The sequence below is a fragment of the Callithrix jacchus genome, chromosome 13, assembly GCF_049354715.1.
Source record: "Callithrix jacchus isolate 240 chromosome 13, calJac240_pri, whole genome shotgun sequence".
In the NCBI taxonomy this organism is placed as follows: domain Eukaryota; kingdom Metazoa; phylum Chordata; class Mammalia; order Primates; family Cebidae; genus Callithrix; species Callithrix jacchus.
In genome coordinates, this window is record NC_133514.1 from 63,758,085 (window position 1) to 63,773,569 (window position 15,485).

Genomic DNA, 15,485 nt, shown 5'->3' on the forward strand with positions numbered 1-15,485 from the left:
AATTAGCTGGGCATGGTGGCACATGCCTCTAGTCCCATCTACTTTGGAGACTAAGGCAGGAGGATCACTTGAGCTCAGGAGTTTGAGGATACAGTGAGCTATGATCAAGCCACTACACTCCAGTCTGGATGACAGAATGAGATCCTATCTCTTATGAAAATAAAAAAAAATGTTTTCCCTCTAAGCTGTTAGTTGTGTTCCAGATGGTAAATCGTCATCTGTAATATAATAATCCTATTACAACAGTTACTATCAGATAAAGTATAATTCTGAACTAAATCATTTTTATTTAGCCAATTTGTAAATTTAATGTATAAAACCAAACCTGATCTTGCTGATTCATAAAAAGCCTGCAATGTTTCAGGTAGTCATTATTGTTCACAATTCCCACTTAGGAGCAAGATTCTGTAGTTTTCTTCTCCTTAGCTTCCTGTATTTTTATCGCGTATGTTAACTAAAAATCGTAAGATCTATAGATTTAGAAAAGGAGAGACTCTGTTTCTTTAAAGAATGCAAGGTGGCCATTGTGCAAGCTGAGAAGCATACATCCAACCAAGACCAGATACACTTTAGAGGAGGAGCTGAGGTAGGAGCTTTAGGCTTAATAGGTTGGCTAAACATACATATTCAACAAGTTAGAGGAGCAGCTGTGAATATTCATGATGGTGATCTTGATATATGCATATTAAAAACATGCATGTTTAACATACAACCCATATTACAATTAGGTCCTATACATCAAAACTTCTTTTCAGGACAGGAAGGTACAGAAGCATGTAATCACTGTAAACTGGCCAGAACCAGTCCATGGTCAGCGACCTTCTTATCAGAAGAAAGTTACTGAAATCAATGAGAGCTGTAGTTATGGCTGGTGGAACAGTTTGTTAGTGTGTGGTGGATGAGCTGCAAATCGTTTAAATACTGCGAGGCCAGTGTTTGTTTAGCTGCTTTAGAAAACTTTTGCAGCATAGTGAGAACATAGTCTATTCTTTAAGTGTAGGGAAGCATGTCTTTTAACCCATGGGCTTAGGTCCTGTTTATAATCTGGTATCACTGCCATGGAGTCAACTCTGTCAGTTTTATGCTTTTTTATTTGAAACGGAGTTTCACTCTTGTCACCCATGCTGGAGTGCAATGGCACTATCTGGGCTCACTGCAACCTCCGCCTCCCAGGTTCAAGCAATTCTCCTGCCACAGCCTCCCGAGTAGCTGGGATTACAGGTGCATGCCACTAAACCCGGTTAATTTCTGTATTTTTAGTAGAGACAGGTTTCACCATGTTTGCCAGGCTGGTCTTGAACTCCTCACCTCTGGTGATCCATTTGCCTCAGGCTCCCAAATTGCTGGGATTACAGGTGTGAGCCACCGCGCCTGGCCTCTATTTCAACGTTAAGGGCGGTCACCTGCCTCCGCCACAAAATCACAAAAAAGAGACGATATAACCAGGTCCGGACCTCTCATCCCTTTATGTCTGGGAAGTCAGTTGCTAAGATTTTTCTGGCGTCCCCTTGGCCACAAGGTGGTCTGTTCAGTTGTTGGGGGTCTTAGGGTTTTAAATTTACAGACCTCGAAGAGGGTAACAAGATATACGTGTAAGGGAAAAAGAAAAAGTTACCCGAGTCTGAGTTAGTGCTTATTTCTCCACAGCGTAACTCACTCGGCTTGCTACGGACGCCTCGGCCCAGGACGCAGCGCCACGTATTTTCCAATCAGCGCGGGCACTGCATTCCTCCTAGATCTCTTTTTTTCAGTAGAGACCTTTTAATAATAAATACTACTTACATTGCTTTACAATTCACACTTGCGGTCATTATTTCAGTCGAGCTTTTCAACAGCTCTGTGAGACAGATATTATTTCTATTTCGGAGAAGAGGGAACAGTGCCATTGAGCCACAAAGCCCCTACATCCGGACCGTATCACCACTCCAAATCTTTTTTTTTTTTTGAGACAGTCTTACTCTGTCGCCAGGCGCCAGGCTGGGGTGCAGTGGCACAATCTCGGCTCACTGCAACCTCTGCCTCCCGAGTTCAAGCAATTCTCCTGCCTCAGCCTCCCGAGTAGCTGGGACAACAGGCGCATGCCACCCCGCCCAGCTAATTTTTGTATTTTTAGTAGAGATGGTGTTTCACCATGTTGGCCAGGATGGTCTCGATCTCTTGACCTCGTGATCCGCCCGCCTCGGCCTCCCAAAGTGCTGGGATTACTCCAAATCTTAAACTCCGCGGACGACAGAGGACCGACGGCCAGGACCGCTGCCCCAGCGGTTTCCCCAGATAACCCACCAGCCTTGGGTTACGTTTTCGATCAGCCCAGTTAGCCGCAACCAGCAGCCATCTACCCGCTTTCACCAAACCAAGAAAACCAGAGAAACGCAAGTGCTCGGCCAGTCTCTTCCACGCCCAGGAGCGCAGAGCTTACAGAGCGAGGCCACCCAAGTCCCCTTACTCCAAGGGGTGCCCAAGAACCCCAACTTGGCATAGTTTCGCTAAGGCCCCAACGATCGAACTCTGTGGCCACGAAAACTCCCCAGGGCCAGTTTGCCGGCCAGGAGCTCACAAGCCTCTCTAGCCGAGCCCAGAGCAGGCAGTCTCGTTGATCCCAGCTTGACGTCATCGGCGGGCGCCGCAGCGCCGTGGCGGGCACGCGCAGCCGAGAAGATGTCTCCGACGCCGCCGCTCTTCAGTTTGCCCGAAGCGCGGATGCGGTTTACGGTGAGCTGTAGGCGGGAGGGCGCAGGCCTGACCCGGCGCTATGCTTTACTCTTTTCTCCCTGAAATTAATCGAATTTTGCCCTGGGGTAAAGCGGGACAGAGGTGTGTCCGCCTCACCGTCCGCTCCCGGCCCGGTAGAGGGCTGAGGGGTAGGGAAAGACGCCCTACCCGCCTCTTCGTTGCGGGCTGGGCTGTCCGCCTCCGCCGACCCGCCGGCGAGTCCCCGGGCTCCGGGTTCTGGGTGCCTCGGCACCCCGCGTGGAGTGCCTGCCTGCAGACTACTTCTGGGCGGGCCAGCCCCTCAGCTCGCTTAGCGGGGCAGGTGTCTCCAGAAGTGGAAGGGGAGCTGCTGAAGGGGAGGGTGGAAGTGGTTTCAGTTTAAAGACCTGGCTCCCGCCCCAGCCTTCTGAGCTGCCAAGTGATGTTCCCGCCGTGTGTTCACCACCCTTTAACCCTCCGTATCTCATTCCTAAGAGATCGATGAGGAGATCCTAAACGGGAAAAGGCAGGTAGATCACCTTGGGAAGGGTAACCAGATGATATTTTATTCTTGCTCAATGTGGAAGGGTGGTTTTGAGCATTTGGGAAACACTTGACAGAGCACTTTCTCATTTAACTATTAGAGTAACACTGTGAAGTAGGCTAAGTTGATATTCTTGGTACATGAGATAGAAGCTGATAGAAGCTCCCCCAAAAGTTGTGACTTCACTGGTTTTTCTGACATTAGACCCTCTGTTCTTTTTATGTCGTTCATCACAGCAACGTATATATGAAGAACACTTTTAAGTTTCTTGACTGTTCGTCTCTAGCATTTGCACCAACATTTCAAGGCATTCCACTACTCAGGTATTCAGCTAAGCTTGGGTAGTTATTGGGATGCCAGGATGAAAATTCTGTGAAAGAAAATTGATTCTTTGTAGTAAGTAGTTTTCTTGTTTGCAGTTTTTTTTTTTAATACAGCGTGAGGTGTGTTTTTTAATGGATTATATTTTCCGTACTTCATTATAATCGTTTTATGTGCAGTTTGCTGCAATCTCTGGTGCTTTGAAAGCCTGCTAAGAGTAACTGTTAGGACTATCCAAGATCATATTAGCGGCTGGCTGCGGTGGCTCATGCCTGTAAATCCATTACTTTGGGAGGCCGAGCCTGGCGGATCACCTGAGGTCAGGAATTCAAGACCAGCTGGGCCAAGATAGCGAAACCCCGTCTCTACTAAAATTACAGAAATTAGTCGGGCGTGGTGGGTGCCTGTAATCCCAGCTATTTGGGAGTCTGAGGCAGGAGAATCACTTGAACCTGGACAGCGGAGGTTGCAGTGAGCCAAAATGCACTCCACCTGGGCAACAGAGGGAGACTCTGTCTAAAAAAAAAAAAAAAAAAATTATATTTGCCCTGAAAAGGATCATTAAATTGGAGATTAACCGCTTCTCAGGCTTCTTGTGAAATACAGATTCTGACTCAGTAAGTCTGGAATGGGGTCTGAGATTCTGCATTTCTACCAGCTTCCTAGGTGATGCCACTATAGCTGCTTCTGGTAGTAAAAATCTACAACAGCCCTCTTATTTAACTGGTGATGAAAATGAAGCACAAAGAGATAAAGGGATAGGCCCCAAATTACTGAGCCTGTTGGTGGCAGAGCAAGGAATGGACACATCCAGGATAAATCTAATTCCTGTGAGGTAATAAGATGACTTTCTAAGTGTATGTGAGTGTTCATAGAATGAATGACTTTGCAATATTTTTGTCTTAAAGTTATGATTAAGACAATCTGCAGATTGTCAGCACGGTGTTGTTCAGTGCTACGTGTCAGGGACCGAACAAGATACCGAGAGAAGGCAAGACCTGACGTGGGTGTGGGAAAATGGATAGAATTTGGATGAACAGATAGGAAGACCAACATGGCTGTGTGAATACACTAGAATGAGTTTGATAGAAAATGATGAAAAATGGTTGGTGCAAACTATGTGTTAGGGGGTATTGGAAAATAAGTTTGGGTACATTGGGATAACATTATCAAGGACTTTGAGGGAGCTATAAAGCTTCAAAATCAAAACATGAAATTAAGGAACCATTTGGAGATTTTTTTTTTTTTTAAGCAGAATACTCTCATGAATGTGATATTTAAAGAGATAGTAGGAGGGAAAACTAGAATGAAAACGTCCAGCGAGGAAGCTCTTGCCAGATTTAAAGTGATGAGGATCTGTATGATTACTTGGAATTGAATTGGCATTGGAATAAGGATTACTGAGAGAATGACTGATAGGTAATTTTTCCCAGGTATAAGCATTTTTTAGTTAGAAAGATACACTATCTAACACAGGCTCCTCACTCTGTCCAGGTAGTTGGCAAAGCCTGAGTCCTGTGCTGTTGCTGTCCTCCCCGGGCAGCATGAGCTTCACCACTCACCCCACCTTCTCCACCAACTACCGGTCCGTGGGCTCCATCTAGGTGCCCAGCTACGGCGCCCGGCCGGTCAGCAGTGTGGCCAGCGTCTATGCAGGCACCGGGGGCTCTGGTTCCCGCATCTCCGTGTTGCACCGCACCAGCTTCTGGAGCGGCATGGGGGTCGGGGGCCTGGCCACAGGGATGGCCGGGGGTCTGGCCGAAATGGGAGGCATCCAGAACGAAAAGGAGACCATGCAAAGCCTGAACGACCGCCTGGCCTCCTACCTGGACAGAGTGAGGAGCCTGGAGACCGAGAACCGGAAGCTGGAGAGCAAAATCTGGGAGCACCTGGAGAAGAAGGGACCCCAGGTCAGAGACTGGGGCCATTACTTCAAGACCATCGAGGACCTGAGGGCTCAGATCTTCGCAAATACTGTGGACAATGCCCACATCGTTCTGCAGACTGACAATGCCCATCTTGCTGCTGATTAAAGTCAAGTATGAGACAGAGCTGGCCATGCACCAGTCTGTGGAGAGCGACATCCATGGTCTCTGCAAGGTCATTGATGACACCAGTGTCACTCGGCTGCAGCTGGATACAGAGATCGAGGCTCTCAAGGAGGAGCTACTCTTCATGAAGAAGAACTATGAAGAGGAAGTAAATGGCCTACAAGCCCAGATTGCCAGCTCTGGGTTGACCGTGGAGGTAGATGCCCCCAAATCTCAGGACCTCGCCAAGATCATGACAGAAATCCAGGCTCAGTATGACAAGCTGGCTCAGAAGAACCGAGAGGAGCTGGACAAGTACTGGACTCAGCTGATTGTGGAGATCATCACAGTGGTCACCATACAGTCCGCTGAGGTTGGAGCTGCTGAGATGATGCTCACAGAGCTGAGATGTACAGTCCAGTCCTTGGACATTAACCTGGACTTCATGAGAAACACGAAGATCAGCTTGGAGAACAGCCTGAGGGAGATGGAGGCCCGCTATGCCCTGCAGATGGAGCAGCTCAATAGGATCCTTCTGTACCTGGAGTCAGAGCTGGCAGAGACCCAGGCAGAGGGACAGTGCCAGGCCCAGGAATACGAGATTCTGCTGAACATCAAGGTCAAGCTGGAGGCTGAGATCGCCACCTACCACCGCCTGCTGGAAGATGGTGAGAACTTCAGTCTTAGTTACGCCCTGGACAGCAGCAACTCCATGCAAACCATCCAAAAGACCACCACCCGCCAGATAGTGGATGGCAAAGTGGTGTCTGAGACCAGCGACACCAAAGTTCTGAGACATTAGGCCAGCAGAAGCAGGGGACCCTTTGGGGAGCAGGAGGCCAATAAAAAGTTCAGAGGTTAAAAAAAAAAGAAAGATAGATACACTATCAACAAATGATATATTTTCAGTAAATAACAAGCAAAATTGTTACAGTGATTTGCCATTTTAATTTTTTTCCAGAAGTCTACCAGAGAGGCCTTGAACATCAAAAACATCAAGCCATTGTTAAGTACCTTCAGCCAGGTACCTGGCAGGTAAGGCATTGATATCTGTTAAAAATACTTGCCTGAATCTTTATACATACCCTGAGCTGTTTGAAAAATGAGGATGTCTTTTGTTTTCAATAGTGAAAATGAAAAAAAATGTACCCTTGATCAAGCTTTCAGAGGTGTCCTAGAAGAAGAAATTGTAAGTATGTTTTTCCATTGTTAAAATTTTGCTGACAAATTAATAAACCATGTTATTTTAAAAACTGCCCTTTTTTTTTTTTTTTTTTTAGAAAATAAAGATTTTAAAAATTGCTTTTTTTCTTAGAATGGATATTTAAATGTCTTTTTCTACAGTAAGCTTTCTGCCTTGTAAAAGCTGACTTGATGACAGTTCTGTCATAATTATTTTGATACCACAGGTACATTTTCAGGTTTTGGTTTAATAAATGACAGGAGCCCTCCCCAAGTGAGAAGAAAAGTTGGCATGAGGTCTTAGTGAGGAAGAACTAGAGGTGAAGGTGGGCTCTCTCACTTTGCTGTATAAACAGTGACATATCCTGTAGTGGCATGAAAGGTCTAGTTCAAGAATATTTAGCTTAGGAGCTGGGATTCCATTCCCTCGTTTTCCTGTGACATCCTCCTCATCAGGAAGCTTACGTAAATAACTAAGGCCTCTCCAGCTTCAGTAGAGAAATCGAACCTTGAAAAATCTGAATTTATTTACCAATAATGGAGCACCTGAATGAAAGGAACAGTTTCAGCAGTTTATTCTTGATCAAGCAAAGGTTGGGTCCCCAAAAGTTAGACTCGCTTCTATTGACCAAAATACGATGTCCCTTTCTCTCAGACAATTCTGGTTCAAAAATAATTCTTTCCTTTTCTTCAGACTTAGTCACTTTTCCGTTGTAAGGCATTGGGCAAGTTATTTCCTTTTCTGTGCTTCAGTTTCTTTTGTAAGAGGGGAAATACCGTTCTTTCAGTGTCTTTGTGTGAAACAGCACTTAATGAACACTCAGTAAATGCTAGTTATTATGATTTTATAGAACTTAAGCACTACCTCCCTTCCATTAAAACCCTCCCTCAGATGCATGGGTGCACTAGTAGTTAGTTTCCCTAGCCCTGCCTTTCCCCCTGTACTACTGGCTGAGTTATGGCTTCAGCACTTCTGTCCTTGAGTAGCTTGTAGCCTTCATCTTCTAATAAAACCATTTTCGTGAGACCCTTGGATTTTGAGTGAGTCACCTACCTATTACTTGACATACTTCTGCAACTGATTCTATATATTAGTGTTAAATTTTTGTAACTTCATATTAGGAAATATTATCTTCCATAAGAAATACTGTATTCCATATTTGCGATAGTCAATTTAATGTCAGAGTACATGTTTTAACTATTATCAAGTTAGTCTGAACTCTTGCCCCTAAATTAAATTGTTTCTCCTCTGTTGGTAGATAAATCATTCATCATGTGAAAACGTTTTAGCTATTATTTCTCTTGCTATTGGGGGAGTAACTGAAGGTAAGTATGGTTCTGTTTTGTTTTTTAAAGTAATCTTGGACATGACATGCTTTATTTAAAATGTCTTCTCCCCATACTTCTCCACCTGTTTGATTCAGTTTATTCTTCAAGTTCTGCCTGACTCCCTGCTTTGCCAAGAAGTTGTCCCAATTGAATTAGTTTACTCTTATTTCTCATCTCTATTATGCAGTGCACATTTTGGCACTTTCTTAGTTCTCCAGTTGTTTTGTTCATTCAGTAAATTTTTATTGAGCATCTACTATGTGCCTGGTACCGAGCTAGGACCTGGAGATTCAATGGTGAATAAAACATATTCCCCTGGCCATATGGAGTTAGTAGAAGAAACATGTGTGCCTTGCTATGGTGTAAGTACTATGGTCGAAGTGGGAATGAACTGTGGTTTAAGGGAATAGAGTCAACATGGCTCTCTAAACTTCAATCAAAAAGAATCAGGAAAGATTTTAGAAAAGAACATGAGAATTAGAATGTGAGGTAGGAAGAGTTTGTTAGACAAATTAAGAAGAGAATAGCTAGAGAACTGTGTATAGCAGGAGGAGGAGAGGACAATGAGAATGGTGAGGAAAGAAGCAGGTCAGGTCCGTTTGTAAAGGGCATTGTGTGCCATACTAAAGAGCAGCTGTGGATGAATGATTCCATTTTAAGTGACTGCTGGCCGGAAAACTGGGCGGGGGCCTGTTAAAATGGCCATATGGGATAGTTTTAGGAGACATTGGGTAAACAAGTACATAGTACACAGTGCCTATCACATAATAGGAGCTCATTAAATATTTGCAGAAAGAAGAAATTAAAAAATAGTTTAATCAGCATTCTTCTTTAACCAATTTGGCTAAAAAACTCATTTGATTAATTCAAATAATATATGTGAAAACTGCTTTTTAATCTGTAAAGCATTATTCACATAATGTGTTATTTTGATGCTTCTATAAAAACTGGCACACAGGGTAAAAGTGGTCTCCCATTATAGGGGCAGATTATTTTGTGAATTTCAGTTCACAAATTAATGTCGTTAAACTTTTATACGAGATGCCTAATCATGCATTCATTCATTAGGCATAGTTAGATGAGTTCCACAATGTAATATTCCTTGTCTGGTTTCCATCAATTTTCAGTCTGTTCTTAGGTTATTGACTTTATACATTACTCTTGTGTGTGTTTGATGTTTTTAATGGAAAACATTGTACAAAATGTAGTCTGTACTTGAGACTTTTAAGAAGGGTAAGGACTTAAGAGCTTAAACTGTAGAGGCATAAATGCATTTTTATTTTAGGGGGAATTTTTCTTTTTGAGAGATTATTATTTGCTTATGTGACATGTTTTTAAATTATCCATAAATATATTTTGTTAAATTCAATTTGGCCAATATTTATTGAGCTTCTATTCAGTGTGAAACACTACTGGCTTAAGCATACAAAAATTCCTACTCTTAAAAAACTCATAGTCTACACTCAAAGGTAACTAGTTGGATGTGCTAAATTCTACAGTATATTTATGTACAGTGTGCTTAAAAAGCGTAAATGAAGTAGCCTGCTTCAAGATATCAGAGTTATTTAGATGAGCTGACATTCACTCTGTGCTTAGAAAGATGGAGTTGAAATGTACCCTGTGGTAAAGATGAGGAAGAATATTTAGGCAGAAAATAACATTGTAAACAAAACATGGAAGGATGAACATAGCATGGTGTTTGGGAACTGGGGAGTGGGAACCAGGGAGGGATGTCTGTAGCCCAGGTAAAGATAAGAAGAGAGGCTGGTATGGAAGCTGGAGCACAGGTTGTGAAAGCTCTTGGGGGATCACACTATAACCCAGTGGTTCCCAGACTTGCTGGCTCATCAGAACCGCCAGTGAATCTATTTTTAAATGAGATTCTCAAACCTTACTTAGTCCTACTGACTCAGAATCTTTGGCAGTAGAATCTAGAAAATTTTCTTAAGTTCTATAATTATTAAATGTGAGTTTACTTATTCCAGGCTATACTGCAACTAAGGGCAGAGAGTATGCTTCTCAAATCTTTTGGATGTGCAGGATATATAATATCACTGAATCTAAGTATTGTTAGGGACTTCAGAGGTTGTCTAGTCCAGTCTCATCTCTAGCCCAGACTGCTTCTCTGCTGTAACATCCTTGATGGGTAGTCATCCAGCTCTGCTGAATCATGCTCATTAGAGGAACTCACTGTTAGAGTCCTGTTAGACAGAACTAGTTATTGGTGTGTTCCCTTGTATTGAGTTGAAATCTGTTCTTTATTCCACCCACTGCTTTTAGGCAGTATCCCTCACATCGCATTTCAGATGTGATCTTACTAGTGCAGAGTAGAGCTGGAAATATTTCTTCCTTTTTCTGGACATACTATATTAATAGATCATTTGGGGCTTAGAGCACCCTAGATATTTTCCCTCCATATACCATGCCTAAGTGGCTATTTTTCTTAAACACTTATGAGTGTTAGTAAGTACCCATTACCTTAAAATAGAAAGAAGAATGAGTAGGGATATAAAAGTATTTCTGAGTAGTCTAAATGAACTTTTCTTAAGATAAATTTTTATTTTGTTCTTTAAACAGCAACTTTCTACTTTTCCATTCTTTCCCCTGAAACAGTCCTATCATTTTAAATATTAAATAATAGTTAAAATCAGTATCAAACCTTGTTATTTTTTGAAGATAATCTTTTCAAATCACCAAGGCAATTTAGCAGCATTACAAAACATTTGGAAATGAGAAAAAGGGAAAACAGTACTCATAATTCCTCTACTTTTAAAAACTGCCATTCATCTGGTATAATGGTTTAGTTTCTATAGTCTTTTAATAATTTTTTAATGTCATAACCATATGTACATACAGTTTTGAATCCTGCCTTTTTCACTTCGCATTATATCATAAGCATTTTTCCAAGTTGTTATAGTCATTATAACCATCGTTTTTAATTGGCTGCATTATATTCTTTTGAATAGCTTAGTGGTGAAGAAAACAGACTGTGGAGCCAGACTGCCTGGGTTCGTATCCCAGCTCTACCACTTACTGGCTCTATGATCTTGGGCAAGTTATTTAACCTCTCTGTGTCTCAGTTTTCCCATTCTATAAAATACAAATAATGATATGCTCTACCTCATAGGGTTATAAGGATTAATATGTTAGTATATGTAAAGCACTTAGTGTGCCTGACATATAGTAAATGCTCTAGATCTTGTCAAGAATTATCATTACTGAGTGCACATATCAAAAATTACTTAAGTATGTCCTGTTTGGGGACTTTTAGATTGCTTCCATTTCTTTTCCTTTAAAAACCTTGTTATGAGTAACAAAGTGTACATTTTAAGATGTTCTTCAGAATTATTTTTTATGGGCTCTTTTACTCTATAGTTTTTTACACTTTTAAATTGGCTTGTGCTCCACTTGAAGGTATTTGTACTGCATCTACACCTTTTGTATTGTTGGGAGATGTTTTGGATTGTCTTCCTTTGGATCAGTGTGACACAATATTCACTTTTGTGGAAAAAAATGTTGCTACTTGGAAATCAGTAAGTGCCTTAGTTTCTTTTCCTGCTAACTTTATCTGTCTATAGATCCAGAGTTCTGAGGATAGATTTTTTTTTCTAATTTATTTCTAGTATTGCTGATCACGAACAAGTTTGTGACTGTGAAAAAAGTATATACTGCTCTCTTGGTAGAGCCAAATAAAAACCATGTGTGGAGAAAAACTTGAAATACAAAATTTGATTTAATTTGAGTAGTAAAAATTAACTTGAAAATGTACACTTTCACATGTTTAAAACAATTACTTAGTATCATGTTATCTTGTATATCTGAAAAATATTTTTATTTCATTGAAAATGTTATTCACTTAAAAAAAGTGAAAGTGGCGTAGTAGATTCTCAGTGCATGTTAGTATTTGACTTCCTGTGACTTATTATTGAAGAATGTGTAACAAATTCTGAAGAAGAGTGATAATTTCCATCTTAATTTCAGAATACATTCTATTCTGCTGGGAAAAATTACTTACTACGCATGTGCAATGGTAAGTAATTGAGTGATAAAATGTTTGTTTTTAAAATGTAAATGTGCCCAGAAAAACAGGCGGTTGAATTAAATACCAGTGATAACATTTTGAAGGTAGATTAGGTATCTGCATTTTCAACTAACATTCTGATTTGTTAGAACTCACCATTCATTTTAAACTGTTTTTGTTCTGGATGTAAATTTGATGAAAATCAGAAACGTTATAGTAAAGTTTGTCTTTTTCATGTCCTGTTGAACTTGTTTTGTTCCTAATTTATAGTACTTTTTGGGGGCAGTGGTTTCTGCTCCCATTTGAAGAACTGCTTTAGGAAAATACTCTTGACAAACTGGTTTAGAAACTTAAAAGTTTCTAATAAGTTTCTATGGTTGTAATAAACATAGAATTATCCTGTGTAACGTTTATTTTCGTATATTGTTAGATCTCCTAAGAAGATTATCTAAATCCCAGAATACAGTCTTCTGTGGACGAATTCAGCTCTTTTTGGCTAGGCTTTTCCCTCTGTCTGAGAAATCAGGTAAGCTTTTATGCATTAAATGAATTATTTCCAGGAAAGTCTTTTCCAGTTTTTAATAGATTATAATGTGTCATAATAATGAGAAAAAATGGTTTTAAAAGGTTGAAAGATATCATAGAAATTGTTGCTTTATTTTCTTTTACTTTCAAGTAGTTATAGCAATCCTAGTATATGATACAGGTAATCCTGAAACACAGTCATGGATTCTTTAAGTTCAAAGCTTATTAATAATAATTTACAGTTGAAACACACTGGAACATGTAGCTACAAATGATCTTATCTGTATTTCATAATGTATGCCTATTTGTGTTTCCATTTTCTCTCAGTCATGACTATTTAGCTACATAGACTTCCTTTCATTTCTTTTTTTTAACAAATTTTTATTGTGAAATATAACGCTTATATAGAACAGTACATAAAGCAGGTAATAATGAAACAAACACTATATAACCACCATCTAGTTCCTGAAATGGGACATTGCTTGTTATCCAGAGCCTTCCCCCCCCACAGACTGTTCAGATGTTTGAGATTTTAATATCTCCTTGCTTCAGTTCTCCCTTCCTTCATGTTGGGCTAATATATCACCTACTTCATGTGTTGTGAGGATTAAATGAATTAAAACATGTGAAGAGTTTACAGTAGTGCCTGCATGTAGAAAGACCTATCATGTATGTTAGCAGTGGTTTTTTTAAATGTGCTTTCTTTTTGTCATCCTATGTCTGTGTTGTTTTCTTTCATACTTACTTTAAGTGGTGAAGGTTAATATAGATTTACCATTTCTTGTATTTCTGGCTTTCTGTCTATGATCATTTTCCCTTTTAGACTTTTCTTCACTGCAGGTCTGTGTTTTGCCTAAAAATTATTACTTCCTCTTTGTTTTTTTTCCTTTCTTTCTTCCAAGCTCCTCCCATTAGATATAAGATTCTAGATTGGCCCTAGATATAGGATTTCATCTCATGGGAAATAATCTTTACTTTGTCTTCTGTTGTTCTATTGACAAGTCAGATGTCAGTCTCACTTCTTGAAAATAATCTAGATTTTTTTTTTTCTCTACACTTAAGATTTTTTCCCTCTTTGGTTTTCTTTAGTTTTATTATGATGTATGTATGTGTAAATTTATTTTTATTTGCCCTGCTTAGGATTGTAGACATCTTGAATGTATAGATTCAATTTGTTCATCTAGTTTGTAAAAATTTTAGCCATTATATCTTCAAATATTGTGTATGCCTCTTTTTTTTCTCGAACTTTGATGAAACATCCATTATACCATCTCACTGCATCCTCTGTTTTTTACTCTTTATGTATTTTTTCATCTGTTTGTCTCTCTCTACCATATTCTGAATAATTTCTTAAGAATTTTTTTTTAGTTTTCTAAATTTGGTAAGCATTGTTACTTTATTGTCTGTATCTGGTAATGTTAATACCTTAAATAAGTCTTGGTAGGTCTGTTTCTCCTGTCTGTTGTGACTGTTTCTCACTCATGATATCTTGCCTCGTTGTTTGTCTGATTATCATTAGCTGTTAACCTTTGAAAAGATATTTGAGGCCTACGATAGATACCTTTCTCTAAGTAGGGTTTCCATTGCTTCCGCCATGCACCTTTAAAGAGGGCTACTACCAGTACAGGATTATCTTAATCCTGCCCATTTTAAGGCCTGTGATTCTCTAGACCATTCAGAAGACTTGGTGCTAGGTTCTAGTTTTTGGTTCATTCTTACCTGAGGATGTAGCCCTACGAATTCCCAGCTTTGAAGATGATTGGGGGTAGGATTTATAAGTTTGTTAGATTCCTCGCCTTTGTTGGGCCCAGAGATTTACTTTTATAATCCTAGCTTCTGGAAGCTATTAAGAGTTGCTCAGTTTTGCAGCTGATTCCACCTGTTTGGCAGATGTCCTCAGAGCTGAAGTGACTTTAAGTGCTAATAATGCATTGTCTATGTTTCCCGTCTTCTTGATTTTGACCAGTTATTTCTCACCATCTTGTCAGCTCTTTACTGTTTTTAAGAAAATCATTTTTCTCTATCATTGCCTAAAACAGTGCTATGAACTTGATGATGCTCTATAAGTATTTACAGAATTAATGTCATTTATTCAAGGTTTTAGTTGTCCTTAGAGGGGATGGGGGTGGGGGGTTAATCTGAATAATTTAAGTCTTCCATTACTGAGAGTCTGACCCTTGTTACTGCTTCAGTAAGTTTATCAAAATGTGAACTCACGTGTCATAATTCACCCATTTAAACTGTACAATTTATTTTAGTACATTCACAAGTTTGTGCAGCTATCCCCACAGTCTAATTTCAGAACATTTTCCCCTCTAAAAGAAACTCCAGGCCAAGCATGATGGTTCACACTTATAGTCCTAGCACTTTGGGAGGCCGAGGCAGAAGGATACCTTCAGCCCAGGAGTTCGAGACCAGCCTGGTCAACATAGGGAGACCCTGTCTCTTAAAAAAAAAAAAAGAAAAAAAGGAACTCAATATTCATTAGCTGTCATTCTCCACTTATCCCTAAGTCCTAAACAAACATTAGTCTACTTTTAGGCCTCCATAAATTTTCCTATTCTAGGAATTTAATAGAAATGAAATAATACAATGTGTGTTTTTTTGTGACTGGCTTCTTTGACTTAGCATAACATTTTCAAGGTTCATTTATGTTATAGCATATGTTAGTATTTTATTCCTTTTTGTTTACTTATTTTTTTAGAGACAGGGTCTGGCTCTTTTGCCCAGGCTGGAATCACCACAGCCATCCTCCCACCTAAATTTTTTTTTTTTTTTTTTTTTAAAGAAAGGGTTTTACCATGTTGCCTAGGCTGTTTTTGAACTCCTGGGCTCAAGCAGT

General features: G+C 40.1%; 1 protein-coding gene across 8 annotated transcripts in view; it reads left to right on the forward strand.

Moving 5' to 3' along the window:
- The first annotated feature begins 2,630 nt into the window (after positions 1-2,630).
- THOC1 (THO complex subunit 1) overlaps positions 2,631-15,485 on the forward strand; it is a 56,644-nt gene continuing 43,789 nt past the window's right edge. For 2 of the 8 annotated variants that reach the window (XM_008979583.5, XM_002757108.7), the window contains exons 1-7: positions 2,631-2,712; positions 6,548-6,621; positions 6,715-6,775; positions 8,028-8,094; positions 11,512-11,630; positions 12,079-12,127; positions 12,549-12,644. In XM_008979583.5, coding sequence (XP_008977831.1) covers positions 2,659-2,712; positions 6,548-6,621; positions 6,715-6,775; positions 8,028-8,094; positions 11,512-11,630; positions 12,079-12,127; positions 12,549-12,644 — 520 coding nt within the window. In that variant the 5' untranslated portion in view covers positions 2,631-2,658. Of the gene's footprint in view, positions 2,713-3,471; positions 3,559-4,214; positions 4,392-5,456; positions 6,255-6,547; positions 6,622-6,714; positions 6,776-8,027; positions 8,095-8,459; positions 11,106-11,511; positions 11,631-12,078; positions 12,128-12,548; positions 12,645-15,485 lie in introns of those variants that run through there. The other 6 variants (XM_078347845.1, XM_078347846.1, XM_078347847.1 and 3 more) reach the window with 6 other exon arrangements.